General features: G+C 47.6%; 2 protein-coding genes across 6 annotated transcripts; one reads left to right on the plus strand and one right to left on the minus strand.

Annotated features, from left to right (window-relative positions):
- Positions 1-624: 624 nt before the first annotated feature.
- LOC100972231 (colorectal neoplasia differentially expressed) lies at positions 625-10,858 on the minus strand. 5 transcript variants are annotated; one of them, XM_063597992.1, is made up of 5 exons: positions 10,445-10,855; positions 6,787-6,922; positions 5,273-5,338; positions 1,988-2,017; positions 625-903 (listed from the first exon to the last, which is right to left on the minus strand). In XM_063597992.1, the coding sequence occupies exons 2-5, from the start codon at positions 6,820-6,822 to the stop codon at positions 781-783; spliced, it is 255 nt and encodes an 84-aa protein (XP_063454062.1). In that variant the 5' UTR covers positions 6,823-6,922; positions 10,445-10,855; the 3' UTR covers positions 625-780. The 5 variants fall into 5 exon arrangements, 3 of the variants coding, with proteins under 3 accessions (XP_063454062.1, XP_063454061.1, XP_034796077.1); XM_063597991.1 differs by having other exon boundaries at positions 6,787-6,899; positions 10,169-10,854; XM_034940186.3 differs by having other exon boundaries at positions 6,787-6,899; positions 10,445-10,853.
- Positions 10,859-12,410: 1,552 nt separating this feature from the next.
- IRX5 (iroquois homeobox 5) lies at positions 12,411-16,162 on the plus strand. The gene is made up of 3 exons (XM_034940188.4): positions 12,411-13,123; positions 14,175-14,580; positions 14,754-16,162. Exons 1-3 carry the CDS (start codon positions 12,875-12,877, stop codon positions 15,548-15,550), a joined length of 1,452 nt encoding a protein of 483 aa, XP_034796079.1. The 5' UTR covers positions 12,411-12,874; the 3' UTR covers positions 15,551-16,162.
- The last annotated feature ends 5,682 nt before the right edge of the window (positions 16,163-21,844 follow it).

Genomic DNA, 21,844 nt, shown 5'->3' on the forward strand with positions numbered 1-21,844 from the left:
ATCTCTCTAGCCTAATAAATTTACTTTATGACTCTGAGATCTAAGCTTAAGAATTCATCATAGCCCTTGGATTCTTTGTCATCATCAGCCTTTGTGGACCTTCCCAGTTCCTTCCCTAAGCACTCCTTCTCACCAGATGTACCCCTTCACAGTGTCCACACCAAAGAGGCTAGAGACCTGTCTGTACAAAAGAATTCTTCCATCTTCCTATAGCTGTTACAAAGGCCACAACAAGGTATTTCCCAATGGCAAGGTAATCTATCATTACTCAATTACCCAAATGCAGGGATTCTGTGAAGGAAGTCGACGTCAGCCTTCTTTACAGAGATGAAACTCTGCCATTTAGGGCAACTTTTTCTTGTATATGAAATGAGCCAATAGATTTGTTTGAGGAAGAGATATTCTATTCCAGAGGGACTATTACAGAAAATTAAAGTACACATAGGAATATCTTTCAAGTCTTTTTCCTCCCATAAATATGAGTCATATTAGAAAGTTATTTTAAACCTAGTCTAATATCTGATTGTCAAAAGAATGACTCTGATAGAAAAAGGAATTTTTTTGAACCTTTTTTTTTCAGGTATAAACATTCATTCTATCCAATAAAGACATTTTAGAAAAAAGTCAACCTATACAATTTATTTTATTTTTCCTATACCTTGGCTAAACAAAATATATTTGGTGATACTGTAAAATACTAAGCATTTTCAGTAAAACTGGCAATCAAATACAGCTTAACCTTCTTCTGCGTGACAACTGAGGATTTTAATTGGAAAAGTATTATAGTCTATAAACAGGAACATCCAAAACATATTTAAACCACTTGAGCACTTTGATTTTTCCATGTTCTTTGCATCTCGATTGAAACACATCACAGGAAATTTCAAAGACCGACGGCTGAATCTAAAAGAAAAAAAAAATCCATTTAGTTGCCATGATCATTGTCACCATCAATCCCTGATATCTTATACTTCACTGGTCACACTTAACTCTGCTATGCTGTTTTATGCTTGGGAGAAGACAAATTACTAATCAATTATGTATACTAATTTAAAATGCTACCTTTAGGAGGCATTTTAATAACTTAGTAATAGGGGTGAAGTGCTTCCTCTAACTGCTTACGTGAAAACACCTTCAATAATACATTAGCCAGGATGCACTGAACATTTGGGAACAATTAATGCTATAGTCTACGTAAACTATCAAATTGCCCCCCCCCAAAGTAGTGGTACAATTCTGCAACTGGTTGAGGTCACATGGAAAATAGAATTATATGCTAATTTGTTCCTATATTATCATAAAAGGTCAGACCAAACATAGTAAAAGGAATTCTGGAAAAAAAATTAAGTAGATTGGTATGTACTGTATCAAAATAAACTGTTTATCTTAATAGATACAAATACAAGAAAATGTTAAAGCCAGGGCATTTTCTCCTTTTTAAAAAGAAATGTTTTAGCTAACCCTAGGCAATGACTTGCATGATTTAAAAATACTTTATAGGAATAGTTTTTCCCTAAAGGAGAACAGGGGTAGGGTACTTTTTTTTGCTTTCAAGCAGAGAAAAGCAATGGAAAAGGGCATAATATCCAAAAAGGAAAAATTTCCCCAGAAAACTATTTCCTCTACTTTACATGTTTCTTAAATTTAATTCACATAGTTCTACACATGAACTATAAAATGAACACACAAACACACATGCTTAGTTTAGCTGAAACTAAAGAGGGGTCAAGAGATGTTGACTATAATACATTTATTATTTTACTCCAAACTAAGAAATAATTTGGAGGGGTGATGGAGAAATGAAATATTACAGCATACGAAATCACAGGTCTAGTATTTTATAAAGCATCCAGTTTATTGCAGGACACAACTAAGACAACTGACAGAGATCATCTGTCACACCCTTAGGCAAACTCCTGAGAAAAAAATAAAACAGTAATTTTGTGTTCTAGAGACTATGCTTTTTTCCATCAAAAGATATACTTACATTTTTCATTTCAACATTTCCAGTGGCATCCTACAAGAGAACTAGCACTCACAATGAGTCATCTGAATTTTCTTTAAATCGTAACTCATTTTTAATTTCTAAACAGGTTTTACCTATTGATTTAAATAAGATAATTATTAGTTACCATAAAATGAGTTAGGTTCACATGAAATATCAGTTTGACATCTTATTCAAATACTTACTTTCCTGCTATTACCAGCATTGTTTATCCTATTTTCCTTATCAAGTTAGATATGGAGATACCTAGGCATAAAATCTTCAGACACCTTGATGGACTAAAAATAAATTTATTTTTATAAAAAATATAAAAATTATTATCATTCTTGTTTTGAAGGATTTTATGTATTGGGAAGTAAATCCATAAGAAGTTGAGAATTACATTAAAAGAGGGTAAAAGTCTGACAAAAATGAAAACATGCATTGATGCCTAAAAAATCAGGACTGAAGTAAATTAATCTTCATTCCCACTGAAAGCAATCTTGATGTCCAGAGACTGAGAATTATTCTACCATAAAATACGGCACATTAAATACTACAATAGCCCATCTGAAATGTCTTAATATAATTGATATCATCTACAAATGATTGTACATATATTTTAATATTCATTACTGGAGATTCCAATGCAAAATATATTGAAATTGTAAAAATATTAAGTCAGTTAAAGACCGCATCAAATCAGTAGCTATTCTATGACTAAAAGTAAGACTCAAAATAAGATTTGAAAAAAACCACTAAAAGCAGGGTCAAAATATTTGGATGTTGCTTATCAGAAACAACACTATCATTCCTGATGGTTTGCTTATAAAATTCTATATTCCTACCAGCTAGCTGAAAAGAATGAAAAGCTTCTTACAACCAGCTAAAAAGAAAGACTTTACCATGCCCCTTGAAAAAGCTCATTTTCACATTACTCAGGCTTCATTATGCTAAATCAATATTCGTTTAGTCACTGGGGTTATTGACATATTTTAAAATAAAAGTATACCCTTCAGCTACTGCACTCATTACAGGTAATTTGTCTTGTCAGAGAGCAGGGAATATTATCCTAGTCTTTCAGGGGCTGACAGCCCATGGAAATACCTCCCCATGGTTACAACTGTAAATAATTTTAAGGTAAAATATTGAAAAATCAATGACTGTTTCCTGCAATCTGTCACAAACAAATCAATCATAATCTGTACTGCCAGAGAGTATGATTTGAAGGAGATGGGAGCAGATGTAATTCTTGGCTGGAATCTCTCATTTCAAAATCACTTCACATAATGGTGTCATCATTTAAACACTTAACAGTCAGTGCAACTGCCACTGTAACATCTAGTTGGACAAAACCACAAGGAGGGGGAGGAGAAAATGCCATCACTATTATGTTAACAAACATTTAATTTAAATGGTTGCTGCACTAGTAAATTTCTGCAGAAAACAGTTTTACCCGCCCCCTTTCACAGTTCCAAATTAATCAAGGATGCTTTTCTATAATCTGATGCTTAGCAAATTAGCTCATGATTCAAATTTTGCCCTCTTGAAGCACATATACCTTTTATTTTAAAAGTCCATTATAGAGAATAAAATTTGGAATTAATATATAAGGTATTTGAATTGCAGAACACCCCTCTAATTCTGTTAATATAGCAAAGACAAAACAGTATCATATACGTCAAGATCATACTTTTAAAGTAAGTTTAAAGGTCTCAATTGCCCAGATATTAAATTTATATTTTCCTTCTATTAAAAAATATTACATTTCAATTTTGTAATATTGTAACATATTTTAAGATGACCAGCAAGACCTAGTCAATTTGAAAATACCCTTGCATTCCATACACAAGCTATACCATAAGTAATAACCCAAGTATATGATGTGTAAAAGTTGGTGAAGGTCATAATACTGATTTTTTTTGCAAATGTAAACTGCTTTCCAAGTAATCAGCACCATTTTTTACTAGACTACATTTTAATCGCTTCCTTAGCTGCTTACAACCTCTACTTAGGCATAAATAAAAGAATCTGAAATTGGTATATTTCCCTTTCCTGCTGTGTTAACCAAAAATACTATTTGACTTAAAGAGTCTTTTTCCTGAAGGTTTTTGTTTTTAAATGTACACTAGTTCTTTTAATGAAAGAAACTGGTTTTAGCCACGTTTCTAACCAATTTCCTAATTATATAACTAGACACCATGAAGTCCTTCATTGTTTTATTAATATTCCTCCCCAGATATAGTTCAGGGGGCAGATGTTTTTAAGCCAGTCAAATTTAGCGTTGGGGGTTGGGGGAAGGTGGTACATCAGCATTAGTGAAAGGGGCAGATATTTTTGATGCCTAGAAAAGTATATTATTTTCCTTAAAAAGGAAAACAGATATAAATACCATTACAAAATTTCAGCCTGTATAAACATTCTTAGATATAGTAATTGGCGTATTATAAAAAGGTTTTACTCTGTTTTTAATTTAGCCTGCATATTCAATGTGCCTACATAGCATCAGAGGATAAAATCTTTTCTGATAGATACAAATTGAACCCAATTTTTGTTCTTCAAGAATCTTTCATTCTTAAACACCACTGGGTTTTTGAAAATGAAAAAGCACATGGGTAAATTATCAAAGAAATAATCCACAATAAAAGGGAGCCCTCCATTCCATGTGAATCCCTGCAACAGCTGCAAAGTAAGCAGCAAGCCAACCTAGGAAAAGATTACGTGAAAAGTGGAAAGGCACCTAAGGCTCTGAACCAGGAAAAGAACCCCTGTGCAGGAGCTCCCTGCCTCCAGGACACTACAATGCCCCAGGCTGGGCCCAACTACTTCTTAGCAGAGCACTGGAACTAGCTGCCAAACACCAAGTCTTATACTCAGAGTTTGGTCATGTCTAGCAGTAAATCATCCAGCAGAAAACACATCCCCCCCAAATGAAGGCAACAAAGAACTGGGAGGCGAATGAGGACGGTTAAGCAACATGCTAAATGCATGCACGTCAACCACAAACTAAAATGACATCTACAAGAACTGTGCAGGACACCTTCACAGATCTAATTCTCAGAAAGAAGCTATTTTAAGGGTGCTGAGTATGGCTAAATGATATTTCTCAGCTCTACCAATGCAGTCCATGGCACTAGAAGAGGCAGGCTCAAAAACTTAGCAGAGGAAAATAAAATTGTTTCCATATACCAAATTCAAAGAAATTGCTGTCTACTGCACAAAGTTCTTACATGTAATAAAGATTCAGGATTACAGAGGAAAGTATTCTTTTAAAAGAGATAATATTACCTCCTTATCTTCAGAATCTCCTCCTTCCAATAGCCAGTACAGTAGCTCCATTATGAATTGTAAACTCTTAAAAAGAAAAACAGGAATAGTTAGCTTCATCTTTTGCACCACTTCCTTCCTTCATGGAATTACAATTTAATTACCAATACTCCATTTGATTTTCTTCCTAGATGATACATTTCTCAAAAAGCATGCTCTTTAGCCATTTCTACTAGAGAACGTTTAATACAACCTTCTCAATTCATCAACCATAACCCATTATTGCTGAAAGGACATCTTTTCTTCATATTTTCAAGAGTGGGAACCCCCTACATCTATTTTATATAGAAGGAATATAAGAATTTTAATACATGTGAATACCTTTAATATACATGAAATATGAATCTTAATAAATGTGGCCAATAACAGATATAAAACTCAACCAATCTGCCTATGTGTTTAGATTTTTCCTACATTTATCCTTAGGAGGAAAAAAGAAATTACTTAATCCTCTTATCTTTTAAATTCAACAATTTTATACATGGTTTAAAACAAAGTAAAACAAAACAAAAAACTAAGCTTAAAGGCAAACAAAAAGGAATCAGATTACTCACCGCCTAACATTTTCTTTACATTTGTGTTGTGTTTTCTAACTCACTGTAATGCTTTAGCTCTCAGTCATACGTGAAACCCAATTTCCATAAGCAATCAATAATAGGAAAACTCAAGGATGTTACTTTAAAATTATTATATATCACTTCATATTAGTTAAAAATCACTGTAATGCCTCGGAAAGTATTCAGAGAAACATTTATTTTATTGGCGGCTATATTAACTACTGCCTTCTGTAAAATTAGCTTTTTTTTTGTTATAAGAACCATTTTTTTTACTTAACAAAATGTTCTGTGTCAATAAATTCAGTTCCTTGCCCTGACAACTAGACAAATATTCTGCAAAACAATTCTTTCTCATAGCTTTTCTTACCTGCCTATATTCAGCAGCCTCTATTTGATGAGAAATGACAAGTTTTACATACCTGTGTGTACTCTGTCACTAAAAAAGTTTGGTACCCATGACTGGAACTGATATTCCCACTAAATTTATTCTTAAAAGAAATAGGTAACTGAAATGATTAAAAACTGTAATTAGGCATAAACAGGTTATTTCTCTTAAATAATAATTCTATTTGTATAAAATATTACAAACTTCACTTTGATTTTTATGAAAAGTACTGAGTTTATAAATTTTACTGTCCAATTATACCATTAAAAATAAATTATTCAAAGTAATTCCATGATAAATAGTAAGTAAAAATAAATTATTCAGTTTTATTTCATGAACCTAAAATTTATCTATTTACTGTACTCTTGTTTAATGCATTAATAAAATTTTTAATAATCAAAGGCCTCAAGTAGCTGACATTCTCTACATTTTGTACTTAGCCTCTATTATCAATATAAATACTTTGGTAAAACCAACATTGATGCTATTTTGGATCGACTCCACATACAAGCAAACTGTGTGCAGACACTCACTTGCAGACCAGCCTTGGGATGAATTTCAGCCAACATTTGGAGGAACCCCTTAGTTCAGAAGTGAACTTAGCTGACAACATCCAAATGTATTATGGAAGCATCACACTTAACACCTGCACCGAAAATGGAAATGATTCTGTTTAAGGAAACACAGAAAACTAAGTAATACTTTTGGGATATTAGATTCAAATATCTAATTTTCTCCAAGGTATCACTCCATATTATGGCAAATAAACAAGTAAAAGCTGTATCAAGGTATGGAATATCATTAGCCTGAGAAAAGACTAGAAAAATGGATTACGTAAATGACAACTGCAGGAGAAAATTATATTCTCTTCTCCCGAACAAATGTTAAGTGCATCCTTACTAATAAAGACTTAAACTCAAACTACATTAGAATATACTGGTTTTCAATTTTGAAGCATCTAAGTTAATTTGCTAAGCTAAATTGGTGCTTAGGTATACTACAGCTATAAAAACACTGCAGATTTATGCAGAAATAAGCCTTCAGCATCACACTTCAGAGCAGTGCTATGAAAGCAAACCACTCATTATTGAAAAAGGAAAAAAGAATTCCTAGATTTGACATGTTCTTAGAGTTGCACCAGCTGCTATTCTATTAAGAAAAATTATTCCCTATAAACAGCTAACAAATATACCAAAAAGATGTTAAAATATAGGAGTCAACAAAAAAGAGATATTGAAGAGAAATATATAAAGATAATGAAATACTACCACTCAAAACAGGCTGTACTATCCCAGAGTTAAAACATTATTCCAAAGTATGATGCTATGTTCATAATCTATTTTGAAGAGCATATTTAATTCACTCAGGATTACATGATTTAATTTACTTTCCTGTTATCAACTAAAGAACATTTTTTCCTCAGATTTCTAGAATGTATACACATAATAATTATTGAGTTATTCGTTAAAATGGATAATTAGTTCATATTCCTATTTCATCTCTTTTAATGCAATATATCAAATTTGAAAATAACACATGGATAACAGCATAAGAATGCTCATCATAGCTGCCAGAGGGGAAAAAATTTTTGATTAGGGGTGGTATGGGAGATAAATAAAGCAATTATCTCAAAATTAATGGTCTTGTTTTAGTTTTAGCAAACAAATCTACATAAGTCTTTCTTTTAGTTTACCATGTAATTCTAACCAGCTAATTATCCTTGGAGTCAAGAATGAGCTGTGACTCTACACCTGGCTTTTCCGATCATATGCCTATGGTCTCCTCCACTTTCATTTCCTCTTTCTACAATGACTTTTAATATTAAAGAAAAACATACACACTTCTTACATACACACTGATAGCCAGCCAGCTTCCAGGAAATCCTAAGCTACAAAGAGAGGGGAAAATCTTAATGCAATACTTATGTTAAAAGGTATTAGGTGCTGGGTAAGCAAAGGGTAATATCATCAACAGCATCCATCTTGCCAGTGTTTTTGCATTCCGAGATTTGTAGTAAAGAACAGCAATATTATTTTAGTGGTCACCCAGGTTATGACTCAGATCCTTAAACTAGTAAGAGACTAAATGCACTATCTTCACTTACTCATCAATTCAAACACACAGAACAGTATTTTGGAAGAAATAAAACAGTTTTCTTCTATTTTTAGAAATAAAAACAAGGCATTCCGTAAACATTGTATCTAGGTATTTAATGATATGAAAAAGAAATTGTTTTAGATCATTAAGGCACCCCAGGAGACTGTTTCTTTTCCAAAAAAACGAAATAGCATAAATTTCTCATATATTTACCTCTTATTATAATCCTGTTTCTGCAGATTAAGCATGCCCTCCTCTACAGACTTATTCTGAACACCAATAAGTGTTTGCTTAATAAAATACTGCTGTATTTTATGCTTTTCTTTCAAAATTAGAAACCATTATTCCACAAAGGTAGAGCACAAAGAAAGCCGACACAGGCATTGCCAAAAAGCCACAAGTAGTATCAGTACATGCCAGAACACTTAACATTAAACTATCATTTCTCTCTAAAACTTCTGTTGCCAAAGTGCTCACAAAATCTGGAAGCTCAAAGACAGGTTTCAAGTGCAATTAAATTCTCCAAAAGCAAAACTGTACAAAAATATGCCGCCCTTCTTATGTCACCATTTATAGACAACATTTTCTCAGGATCTTAATTAAGATAACGATGCACACCTGTGTCAACATTCTCTGGCAAGACAGCCTTATCAATCATAATCCTTTAAGTACACTCCAAAACAGCAAAGCGATATGACAGAAGCAATCTGTTGCCTTGCCTGGTGTTGGTGTTGTGTCTCTCCCACAAGAATGATGAGATCTTTAAAATACAGCAGACCTACTTCTATGAGTCTTTAAAGTTTTAACTGTAAATAGCTATTAACACTAAATAAACAGGAATAACCTCTTTTGCACTTGACCGAAACAATGACAACTACAGCCAAAACTTGAAGAACAAGCTCTAGGGCCATGTCCTGACAATACAATTGCGAATCGTACTTTAAAGCTTTAAATTTTAAGAGTTATGCGAAACTGGATCCGTGCAGACATGACAAACCAATAAACCTTTAGGAAGTTTCAAAATGAGAATATTTAATAGTCCTACGTCAAAAACAACCCGAGCAAACTTATCCCTAGTGTAAGTTTAAATGTTTGGAAAGACACAAATTCAACAGAAAGTAAGGGGAGAAAAAGTCTTCTTGGTAACCTAGGATGGGAGGGATACAGATCCCACCTCTGCTGGAAGAGAAAGCTTCAGAGTCAAGACACCAAACCACCGCTAACAAGTATGCAGCTTTCCAAACGGAAAAGCTAATGAATAGGAAGTAAAAAGGAGGGGAGAGTGAAACAAATGGTCACCACTACCCAGATAAAAAGTTAAAACCTCGTGTTTACCAGCAAAAAAGTGAACGCTTTCATATAAAAACGGAGAAAACCCGCCAGATGCTATCTGCATGCCGTCTGCCTGCTAATCATGATCGGCCGTTCCCTTTCTCATATTAACACAATTCTATCTCAGACGCCGGGCGGCCGTGGCCAGCTGAGCAGCAGAGCCATCAATGTGCAAATAAAGCAGAAAATAGAGACATCCTTAAGAAATGAGTCTTAAATTTGACGTAGAGCGGAGGTGACAACCACGGCAACAGAACCATACATTCTAAATGCCTCAATATCTTGCAGGAGTCTCTCCAGCCCCTGACACCAAAAAGAAGACAGTACGAGAAAAGGGGTTAAAAAAATTAAAAAAACAACCAACACACAAGCCACGGGGCGGGGGCGGGGGCGGAGGCGGGGGGAGAAAGCGCGGGACTGCCGGAGTGGCAGGATGATGTAATGAGGATGTCTGTGTGACAGACTCGGGTTCTCGGTGGCACAAACCTCCAAGGGCTCTACTCCGGAAAGCCGTGTCCCGGACGAGAGCCGCGGCGACGAAGGGAACAGGCGTGGACAGAGGAGCCACGCCCACGCGCGCCCGCCCCGAACCCCGACACCCGGAGAGGCTCGTCCGGCGCCGACGCGGCCCGAGGCCCAGTCCCTAGCCCACGGGACGTCTGGCCGGGCGCGGGGCACCGCCGCGTCCGTTCGGCCCACGAGGGGACACGACTAGAGGGGTGGACGGCGCGGCCAGAGGGCCTGGCCCGGGCGGGGGCTCACCTCTCCTCCGCCGCGCGGGCGCGCGGGCCGCGGACGCTCCCTCGTGGCTGGCGCGAGCCCCCGGCGGGCGGCGCGCGCGGGCCGTTACCGACCGTTAGCGCCAGGGGCTGCGGCTGCGGCGGGCGGAGCCGGGGGCGGGCGCTGAGGGGCCGTGGGGCCGCAAGAGGCGGGAGCGAGGGGAGCAGGGCGTGGACGCTGCTCCCGGGAGCTCCCGGCGACGACTCGGGCCTACTGCGAGCCCGGGAAGAGGCCGCCGGCGAGGCCGCCACTGGCCGGCTGCGCGCTCCCCCAGGCTCGGGCCGCCTGGGCCGCTCCGCCTCGCTTAGACATTGGCCGGCTGGCAGCCACCTCGGCCCCACGGTCCCCGCCGCCGCTGCAGCCAGCTTCCCGTCTCCATGACAATAGCGCGATCGAGACCCCGCCCCGCCCCGCCCCTTTGGCGCCGAGACTCGGAGGAAAGCGGGGTTACGTCACCAGGGGGCGGAGCCCAGGGAGGCCAGCGCCCAATCATAGGTGAAGGAGGTGTCAGGCACTGGGCTGGGCGGACCCAGGGGCTCTCGGAGAATGTAGTCTGAACCGCTCAGGCCTCTTGGTGGGCGGTGTCTGGGGGAGGGGAGGAGACGGAGGGGAGGAGCCAACGCGCGTGCACGAGAGCGCAGCACCGAGCGGTTGCCGGTGCGGCGGTGGGTTAGTGTGAGCTCGCGAAATAAAGTACATCTCGCCCGTCAAAGTCAATGCGAGAAACTTTGTATATAGTTATGCTTCGGCTTGCGTGTGGCCCCATTATGCGAAGTTCCCGATATCCCGAGCTTCCGCGGCGTGCCCAAACCTGTGCCATCTTCTGTCCTGGTTCACCAGCGCCCCTGTCTGTCCCAGAGTTCGAGTGCGTCCGTGGCTTGTGGTGGCGGGAGGTGGAGAGAAGAGGAGAGGGTCTGTTTTGTATTCTAACTGTGTGGCCGTCGTGGGCAAGGGCTCTGCCTCTGACTCAGTTGTGTGTGTTTGCCTCGCCAGCGCCTCGCTGAACAAACAGTGGTTGGGTTGGGCACTGCTCTGCCCAGTGTTTGCAGTGGAGCGTGGGCGGATGCGAGAGTGCGTGCGAAGGGGAAGGCGACGTAGTTAAACAAAAGGGAAGGGGACCCGCACCCTCCACCACCACCGACTCGGCGGTGCGAGCTGCGTGCGGTGGGAAAACCGGGAGAAAGAGGCTGCGAGGCGTGGGAGTGGAGCTGGGGACAGTCCCGAGACCTCCTCGGGTGTAGCTGATTCTCTGTCTGGCAGTTCTTGCCCACCACCCCTACTCTAGAAAAAGGCTACCCCGGTAGTTCCAGGAACCAGTGTCTTCTCCCTCGCCGTCCGGCGGGGGTTCGGTAGAAGGAAGGCGAGGCGGAGACGTGCAGACCTCATGAGGCCTGTCTCTCGCCCACCTGCTGCTGCCGGCGCAGAGGGGCAGTCATCCCGGACTTCCTGCGCCCTGGGCGCGGGCCATCCATCGGCTCTCCCAGAGACTTTCATTCCGGATCTCCAGCTGGCTCTCCGGGCCCCCTGGCTTGGGGAAGACGCCAGAGGGGGGTGGGCAACGAATGGCCTCGGAGCCCAGCCTGCCGGAGAACAAGAAATCCGCTAAGTCCGCGACCTACTGTGGCTAGGAGAGCGCAGAGCGTTCGCCGGCGCACAGCCCGCGGCCTTGTTCCCTTTGTGCTTCGGGGCGGCGGGACTGCCACTCCGCCCCGAGTTAGCAGAAGAGGAAAGTTGGAAGAGATCGGCGCTCCTGGGATGTGATTGTCATCCTGGGGCCGGCGCTCGAGAGTCTGAGAGAAAGCGAGAGAGAGGGAGAGACCGGGGAGGGGAAAAGGGGAGGCAAAGAGGAGGGGTGAGAGGGGGGGCCGCGGAGGGGAGGCGGGCGCTAGGGAGGGGCGAGAGGAGCGCCAGCGAGCGGGAGAGGGAGCCGAGGAGGAAGAGGGAGAGGGCGAGGCGCGCCTGGCGGCCGGGTTGGCTGCGGCCGCCCAGAAGCTCCTGCCAGTCCTCCCACCGACTACACCCCGGGAAGGAGGAGCTTCGGGCGCGCACAAGGCGTCAGAATCCTCAATTTCCAACTTAGCATCTTGGCAGGACCTTTGCAAAGGCAAAAGCAGAGCCCCCCAGTGCAAAGAGCGAGGGGAAAAAAGAGAAAGCAGCAAGGGAGGGGAGGGGAGGGGAAAAAAAGCCCAGCTGGGGCGAGCGAGGCGCGCAGAGGAGCGGGCGCGGCGGTCGCAGCCGGAGGCGCGCGGGAAGCCAGCGAGGAGGCGCCGCGGGCCGGAGCCCCGGATCCGGGGCCAGAGGAGCGGCTGCCCAGGGCAGCCAGAGGCCAGGTGCCCGCCCGCTCGCCCTCGCAGGGCGCCGCCCGGCTCGTTGGCGGCCGCGGCGCGGCGCGCCCCATGCCCGTGTGTGGCCATGTCCTATCCGCAGGGCTACTTGTACCAGCCGTCCGCCTCGCTGGCGCTCTACTCGTGCCCGGCGTACAGCACCAGCGTCATTTCGGGGCCCCGCACGGATGAGCTCGGCCGCTCTTCTTCGGGCTCCGCGTTCTCGCCCTACGCTGGCTCGACTGCCTTCACGGCGCCCTCGCCGGGCTACAACTCGCACCTCCAGTACGGCGCCGACCCCGCGGCCGCCGCCGCCGCCGCCTTCTCCTCGTACGTGGTAAGTGAGCGGGATCCGCGGCGGGCGAGGGGCAGCAGGGGCCGGGCGGGAGGACGGGGGCGGAGGGGGACACGAGCCTAGGCGCCAACACCGACCTCCCCCGCCAAGCTTCGCGGCCCCTTCAAACTTGGGCGATTGTCTCCGCCAGCTTCGCCCAGGCCTTGGACTCAAGAGTTGCTCGGAAAAGAGAGCCGCGTCTTGCTCGGATCGCTGAGCTGGCGGGAAGGGGTTCTGTGGGGAGAGGTAGCTGCAATTAAAGAGCAGCATTTGGTGTAAACGTAAGCTCCGGGCTGCCCTGCAAATTTTATATTTTTGGTTTTGCCATTTTGGAAAAGTAGTTCAAAAGAAATAGACTCGAAATTTGAGCAGAAGCGTGCTAAGTCTATGTAAATGTGTTTGGCCTAGCCTTTAATTAGTCCTCCAAAATGTTGCAAATCCGTAATCCTATCTTCGCAATCCGATTTGGGAGTATTAAATTTCTGAAAAGTCGGTCGAGCTGCGGTGCATCCGGGATTTTTCGGCCGGGTTGTAACTTCGGTCTGGGGTAGTATTTTTGGAGGGTGGGAGTGCGTGGGCATGGCTCAGCTTTTTGTTTGCATTTCTTAGCGTGTTGAAAAAAGAAAAAAAGAGCCTTGACTTCCCTTGTTTTCCCCCCTTGCGCCCAACGTGCGTCCGCTCCCGCGCCGAGCGCGGAGTCGCCTCAGTTGCCCAGGCCTCTATCTGCATGGAGGGCCGGGCCGCCGTGGCCAGATCTGCGCACGGGGTACGGACGTGCCCGGGCAGATGGGGGCCTACGGGGTGACACCGAGGCCGGGACAGCTTCAGGGGCCCCAGAAGGACCTGACCCAGAAATTGAGGTCCCCGCTGCCTTCTGAGGAGGGGGAGGAGTTGCTCCTAGGTCTGAACCCCGCCAGCCTTGCCCCGTAGGAAGCTGGAGTGCGGGCCTCGTCCACCCACAGACCCCGGGGAGCTCAGGGAAAAGGGTGCTTCGGTCGTTCCGATGGCAGTGGAGACCACGGTCCACACTCACCTCTCTGCGTCTCCACCGCAGGGCTCTCCCTACGACCACACACCCGGCATGGCGGGCTCCCTGGGGTACCATCCTTACGCGGCACCCCTGGGATCGTACCCTTACGGGGACCCAGCGTACCGGAAGAACGCCACAAGGGACGCCACGGCTACGCTCAAGGCCTGGCTCAACGAGCACCGCAAGAACCCCTACCCCACCAAGGGCGAGAAGATCATGCTGGCCATCATCACCAAGATGACCCTCACCCAGGTGTCCACCTGGTTCGCCAACGCGCGCCGGCGCCTCAAGAAAGAGAATAAAATGACGTGGACGCCGCGGAACCGCAGCGAGGACGAGGAAGAGGAGGAGAACATTGACCTGGAGAAGAACGACGAGGACGAGCCCCAGAAGCCCGAGGACAAGGGCGACCCCGAGGGCCCCGAAGCAGGTTGGTGGACACGGGAAAGGGCGTGTTGGGCGGGAGTAAAAAGGAAAAGAGAGGCCTGGAGGGGGCGCGCACGGGGCCTGGAGGTTGGGGGCAGGGGTCCCTGCCTTTGCGGGAGGGAACCGGGTCCCGCCGCGCGGCCTCTGCGCCCCTGACAGCCTGGGTTTCGCCCGCAGGAGGAGCTGAGCAGAAGGCGGCTTCGGGCTGCGAACGGCTTCAGGGACCACCCACCCCTGCAGGCAAGGAGACGGAGGGCAGCCTCAGCGACTCGGATTTTAAGGAGCCGCCCTCGGAGGGCCGCCTCGACGCGCTGCAGGGCCCCCCCCGCACCGGCGGGCCCTCCCCGGCTGGGCCAGCGGCGGCGCGGCTGGCGGAGGACCCGGCCCCTCACTACCCCGCCGGAGCGCCGGCGCCCGGCCCGCATCCAGCCGCGGGAGAGCTGCCCCCGGGTCCCGGCGGGCCCTCGGTTATCCATTCGCCGCCTCCGCCGCCGCCTCCTGCGGTGCTCGCCAAGCCCAAACTGTGGTCTTTGGCAGAGATCGCCACATCGTCGGACAAGGTCAAGGACGGGGGCGGCGGGAGCGAGGGCTCTCCATGCCCACCGTGTCCCGGGCCCATAGCCGGGCAAGCCCTAGGAGGCAGCCGTGCGTCGCCGGCCCCGGCGCCGTCACGCTCGCCCTCGGCGCAGTGTCCTTTTCCAGGCGGGACGGTGCTGTCCCGGCCTCTCTACTACACCGCGCCCTTCTATCCCGGCTACACGAACTATGGCTCCTTCGGACACCTTCATGGCCACCCGGGGCCCGGGCCAGGCCCCACAACCGGTCCGGGGTCTCATTTCAATGGATTAAACCAGACCGTGTTGAACCGAGCGGACGCTTTGGCTAAAGACCCGAAAATGTTGCGGAGCCAGTCTCAGCTAGACCTGTGCAAAGACTCTCCCTATGAATTGAAGAAAGGTATGTCCGACATTTAACGCGGGCTGCGTCGGTCCCGGACTTTTCTAATTTATTAAAAACATGGCCTTGGCAGTTATTTTTCCATCACCGAGAGAGAGAGACAGAGAGAGAAAATAAACTACCCCTCCTATTCAGAAGTTTATAGTTTATGGAGATGGATGACATAAAAATGTAAACATCTCCACACACACACAAAAATGTCTTAACCAACCGAAAAGAAAAATTAAAAAAGGATTTGTATTAAATCTTATTCTGTATATTTAATGTAGCATTTTTGTATTTAAATTGATAATTCAATATCTTTGAAGTAAATTATGAAATCAAGACACCTGTACAGGCATTTAATGTTTTTTTGTAATATAAATATATACATTTGTGTTTCCCCCAAAACTGTTTCATAGTTAAAAAATACAAGTTTAATTTAATTTTTTACACCTATTGATTCTGCTGGGTATGAGCTAAAGTATTACAGAAAGGAAACAGGTTATACTCTTAGATTTAAAAAGTGAAAGAAACTGCAGGCGCCTTTGTAAAATGCAAAATATTTAATTAAAAGAGATTTTAACATAATGAGAGCCACTCATTACTTTTTAGAAGCCTCAATAAACTGTCCATTGCCTTGGTCAAAAGGTGCAAACTGCAACTTTTTTCAAAGTGGGGATTGAAAGGTTCCACAGACCTTCAAGTGTACCAGGGGAAAACCATAATTAGGCTGCAAGCCCCGGGGAACCTGGCCCTGCCCAGAATGCAGATCTGGATCACTGATGCGGGCTGTTTGGGAGAGATTGGACCCTGGAGGAAGGAGAAGAGAGACCCAAGTGTGTGCCCAGAAGGGAGAAAAGATGGCAAAGCCAGCTAGAGACACGCACCACCCGAGCGCCATCGCTTAACCTAATTACTTCCAATCAGTGTCGTGTTTTATGCAAAGCAATCAGCTGGTGAACTTTGCTAATGAGTTCGATTTTATGCCGGATTTAGCCCTTATTACTATTTCAAGGGTGCTTCGGGCTAGTGCGGGCGGGAGCATTCAGGGGTGCCAAGGGGAAGACTTTCCCAAGTCACCGTCTTCTTCTCTGCCCCTTCAAATTTGGGCATTGATCTCTTCTTTGGATTTGATTAAATTATGAACGTTCCATCTCAGACCGTGCGGGTGGCGGGCGTCCCAGAAGTGCCCGCTCAGCTGCGGGGCTGGGGTCGAGCGGGACGGGCGAGGGGACGGTTTCCCCCTTTCACAGGTAGGTGTCACACTTGTCCTGAATTTCAAGCCTGCACTTTGCAGAGTCGGAGATTGCAGAGTGGGCGGAAGGGGAGGAGGGAGCGCCACAGCCACTTGGGGGAAGAGAGGGGAGCCCCTGAAAGGATCCCTCCCTCTCACAACGGGCCTCTTTTTGGACAAGTGGCCTTCAAAAGTTCGAGGCCATTTGCCTAGATAACGAGGCCGTTGTGGACTCCATCAGGCTTGTCGTCGCTTTAGCACTTTTCCCAGCTCAGATGCAAGAGTCCGAGTAGCTACAAAAATATTTTTGGGGTTTTATTTTCTCGTTTTAATCCCACATACTTCATCTCAAAATAAAAAGTCAGGATGCATTTGAATCCCTAATGAGGAAGAATCCACGCCCTGTCCCCGAGGCCGGCCAGCGATGTGGGTTCGGGCTTGGCTGCGGTGCTGGCGGCTCCATTTTGCACCCGAGATCTGGAGCCCGGACGCGTTTTACTTCGTGGGAAATTTTCAGTGGTTGGGGGAGGGACTGGGGGGGTGTTATAGCAAAAACATACCCCAGCGACGGGAATTAATTTGCTCTATTAAACCCAAGCCTGAGTGTAGAGAGGGAATGTGTTTGCACATAACACCGGCTTAATTAGACTAAATCAAAATGCACATATTTGCATTTCTACTGAAGATGACTTTAACCTTAACTCGGTGTTTTAAACCCACCCCGAAGTTTCACTAGAATTGCTTTTGCTATTTCTTTTTTTTAACCTGCCACGGGGCTCCTTTATAAGCTTATTCGAATTTAAACAAGTTTGAAAGCTGCATTGTCCAGATGTTTTAGCAAACAGCAGTCGACTTCAGGGTTTAAATTAGTGAGAAAATTCACGCAGGGAAAATGGTTTCAAAGCTGGAAGTGTGAATGATTAAATATGCATGAGACGATCGTATTTTATTTTGTCCCTTTAATTATAAATGATTTTTTAAAACAATTGAATTCCAGAGATGACTTGCCTTCCCTCCTTTCTCCCCCACCCCGCGCCTCATCCCCCTCCACTCTCCCCTCTCTCCCCCCACAGCCTGGTTCACAATCAGCTTTCCCCCCTGTTGAATATGCAGCCCCAGGAGTCACCTTTTCTAAAAAAGTCAGAAGAATAGGCCAGTCCCCTTCTCTTAAGGGAGAGTTTAAGGACGACATCAACTCGGCGGGGTTTTGGAAGCATTGGCCCTAAACACTGCCCAACGATTTTAAAAAGAAAATTACAGGCCTCCCAGTGTTCCCGGGAATATGCAAATGCCAGGGCGCAGGCCTCCCGAATCAGACCGCGAAGGCTCGGGGCTGCGAGCCGAATGCCCGCCGAGCTGCCTGGGGACGGGAACCGCGCACCCGGGAACGCCAGGCGTTTCTCTTCATCCAGGAACGGCGCGGAGAGCCTCCGGCTGGGGAGCTAAACCGCTGGGGGCTCCGCGGCTGCTGCCTGAGTCGCTGTCCCCTGCCCGCATCCCTTCCGCCCTGGGCCTCTGCACGGTCTGCGGTTTTCTGTGCGCACTTGGTCTTCAGTACTAGCACCCAATTACGTCTGGGTTTTTCTTCTTTACAGAGCTGGGTTTCGGTGGCCACCAGCTTTTCTGGTGTTTAGCGACTCTGAGTTTGGAGGTGGCCTACCAGGCAAACGGGGATTCAGGGCATTTAGGAAACGTCTTCCGCGCTTAATCCCAGAAGTGGTTGCGTGTCCGTACGATCCCAAGTTCCTCCCGGAGCCTCTTCTTTGCTGCGTCTCGGGCCCTCCAGCAGGCGAAGCCTCTTAGACGCGCTGGGGAAACTTCCGGCGTGTTCGGGGCTCAGGGTTTCTTCTCAGGCATGAGGTCCCGAGGTGCTGAGACTGTGCTGGCGTTTGCCACCTGCCCCTGGCTAGGCCGTTTCTGGACCCCAAGAAACGCCTATCTTGGCACTTAGGGACCAGAAGCCTCTGGATGTCTAGCAACAGGGGTCACGGGATCACTGCGTGGGGTCTCTGTAAGCAGTCCCCTGAGGCAGTGCAAAACCGGGAACCTGCTCTGTGCGGGGCCGAATCAGTTCATGGGATTTGGGAGTCAGGAGAGACGTCTTTCTCCTCCCAGCTCCTACACTCCGGGTACCAAGGCCCGAAATGCCGTTCCCCCAGCCCGGGTGCGGGGTCTGCAGCAAGGCCTCCTGATTTGCAAACCCCTCCGGGCTGCTTATTCCTGGTGCCATGCGCAGCCCTTGGGACCTAGAAGATTGTGGGGGAGGGAAGGTCGCACGTGCGGTTTTGGCACCGACCGTGCCTCCTAGTCCACCTGTCCCCCACAGCTAGCTGCCGACTCGGACGGAAGCGCGGAACAGCGCAATGCAAACCGCCCAAAATGAAAGGAATGTAATTGCGCTCCCATGACAGAGCCAGACGCGGATGCAGTTTAGGAAGGGCGCCGCCTACCGGCCCCTGGAAGCCATGCGATTCGAAGGGAGGGGGACCTAGAGGAGACCCCCGCTATCCCCCCACCCACCGTGGGGCCTTAGCTTTGAACTCCGGCCCGGACAAACTTAAACTGCTTCGCCACCCCAACGCGCCACAGCCCTGGACCTAAGACCCAGTTAGCATTGGGAATTTGGGGAGCAGGGCCCACGACTAGAACAGCGTTAACCCTACCGGTTCCCGCCACAGCTTCGGCACATTTCAAAAAACCAGGCGCAGGCAATTGAGAAATACGCTGCCGGCTGAAACAGCCTGCGGGTGGGGGCTGCAGCCGTGCGCGCCCGGCAGTTCCCGTCCCGCATCAGCTGTACGCACTTTCACTCCTGCGGGCCCTTCCACGCTCCAACTCTGGACCCCGCGCAGTTTTAATCTGCGGTTTGGGAAATGGGGGTGCTACCGTGCAACCGCGCCCTGAAAGACCGTTTTGGTCTTAAGAGCTTTTGGCCTGTGGGGTGGACATCTGTAGAAAAAGGAAAAACAAAACAAAAGTACCCTCCCATTGCGTCGAACCCTCCTATTTCGAAAAGAACTTTCATGAGGTTGGCTTGGCAAGGCCTGCGGTGCTTACCTCGGCTTCGCCCTACCCCGCCAGAAGCCCTCATAGGTTGTGTCCACTGGTCTCCCCCAGGTGCAGGGTTATTAGGGGAAAGCGGGGCGCGCCCTCGGGCTGGATCTTTGTTTCCCTCGTCGCCCGGTCATCAAACAGGAGGGAAATCGGGCCCGACTGGGACCTTGCTGCCCGCCTTCCCCTTAAACTGGCTAAAGCTTCAGGACTGTCCCTAGACCCACCCCGCGGGTCTTCCTTTGTGTCCAGGGCATAGCCGATCTCCTTTTCGTTTTCACGAGAACTGCGACTTGGGCCTCGGGCACTAGGCGAGCCCAGGTTGTGGCCTAACAGCAGATCGCCTCGGGGGCTTGGCTGCAGCTCTGGCCGCACCTCCAGCGCTGGGCGGCCTCTCGGGGCCAGTGGGGATCTCTGGCCTCGTGTAGGCCACGGGCCCTAGCCCTGGGTCCCCAAGGCCGCTCGCCGGGCAGCGCTCGTTTCCGGCACCGGGACGAGCCCAACGCGCCCAGACACCACTTTCCCGGTGAAATCTGCTTTTATTTGCTCCGAGCAAACCTCGGGCTCTCAGCGCTCCCGCCTGATGGATGCAAATGTAAATGTGCACTTATTTAATTGGATCAGGCCCCAAGATAAAAGAGATAAACGGCTCCCCGTTTGCTAACTTATTTTCCTAGGCATGCAGCGCCGCGTGGAGGGGAAGCTAATGAAGGAGCAGCGCGGCGCTGGGCACTCGAGCTCTCCGCAGCCGTGGCACGCTGGCCGGCCGGCCGACCCCGCGTGGGCTGCAACTCCTTGTCGACCTGTTTTGCACTGGCCCTGCCGGCTAGATAGGGTCCCCCCCGGGACCTTCTGTGCGCCAGGCTGGGAAAGTGAGAAGGCGTGGTGTTGGCATTGCGCTTGCAAATACCCCACCCTCGCCACAACTTTCTCTTTTCTCTACCTCGGTTTGTCCCCCTCCCCTTTCTTACCCAAGTCTCCACGCTTGGGTCATACTGGCTGGGCCCATTCCATAGAAAATCCTTGCTATCTTCTTTCCCAGCCATCTTCTTAATTCCCCAGGCGTCGTCTTCCACTTCAATTGGTGGTTTCAGAAAAAGACACGAGGGCCGTGAAAAAGACCAGGTGCGACCCTCCAGCCCCCAGGGTCCTGCGGAGCCGCCCTCGAGAAGGAAGGACCCCCTCCTCTGTTCCCACAAGGCCCTCTTTTGGAGTATGAGATTTCTTTCAGAATCAGCTGGAAGACATGGATTAACCTCTTTTCTCCCAAATAATGTAGGAACACAATACACAGAGCACTTAAGTCATTGCAAGGGGTCGCGGAACCCCGAAAACCAAACATTAGGAGAAAGGGGTGCCTGGCTCTTGCCTCCCCGGGGCGGGAGTTCGAACCTCAAGGCCAGAGCATCCTCCTTCCCTGCAAGTTTGTTTTCCAATTTGGGGTCTTGGTTTTTCGTTCCCGCAGTTTCTCTCATGTTCAGAAGGGCTGCGGAGGAAGTCGGGATGGGCTAGGGCGAGAGACCTGATGAAACAACCTGCCGAGAATGGGTACACAGCAGTCGGTGGTGAGGGGCGCCCTAGGCTGAGACACTGTGGGCTGGATGGCTGGACTGGCGAGGTTGGGAAGGGCTGTGTGGGAGGAGGCCAGGCCGGGCAGGGCGTCCCGGCCACGCCCCGTCCCCAACGCGCTGATGGATCGGCTTGTCAGGAGAGCTCTGTGCGCGGAGCCCATCAGAAAGCACTTACCTCGCTAAACTGAAATTACTGTCTTTTCAGGGGCTAATTCGTGTAACTCCCATGGAGGGGCTTGGAGGGGGTTTGATGAGGCATAAAATGATGATTAATGAATTTATTGGCCGCTGCTCATCAAACAAGGACTGGAGAGTTCGCGTCTGCACCCGCGGCCTGGCGGCGGTGCTCAACACAACTGGGGTTCAGTCTCCAGGGACTCAGCGCCTGCTTGAGTTTCCCCAAGTGCCCGGTCCTGAGTGCTTTCCTTAGCTGCTTCCTGCTGGCGGTCTCCCCCACAACCCCATCCTAATTC

This window comes from Pan paniscus, chromosome 18 (genome assembly GCF_029289425.2).
Source record: "Pan paniscus chromosome 18, NHGRI_mPanPan1-v2.0_pri, whole genome shotgun sequence".
Classification (NCBI taxonomy): domain Eukaryota; kingdom Metazoa; phylum Chordata; class Mammalia; order Primates; family Hominidae; genus Pan; species Pan paniscus.

Coding starts and splice junctions, on each gene's coding strand:
- LOC100972231 (XM_063597992.1), bottom strand. CDS start 6,822: ATGTTGGCTGAAATTCATCCCAAGGCTGGTCTGCAA. Junction 2,018..5,272: donor GAGATTCTGAAGATAAGGAG/GTAATATTATCT, acceptor GTTCTCTTGTAG/GATGCCACTGGAAATGTTGA. Junction 904..1,987: donor GAAATGTTGAAATGAAAAAT/GTAAGTATATCT, acceptor TTTTTCTTTTAG/ATTCAGCCGTCGGTCTTTGA.
- IRX5 (XM_034940188.4), top strand. CDS start 12,875: ATGTCCTATCCGCAGGGCTACTTGTACCAGCCGTCCGCCTCGCTGGCG. Junction 13,124..14,174: donor CCGCCTTCTCCTCGTACGTG/GTAAGTGAGCGG, acceptor TCTCCACCGCAG/GGCTCTCCCTACGACCACAC. Junction 14,581..14,753: donor CCCCGAGGGCCCCGAAGCAG/GTTGGTGGACAC, acceptor TTTCGCCCGCAG/GAGGAGCTGAGCAGAAGGCG.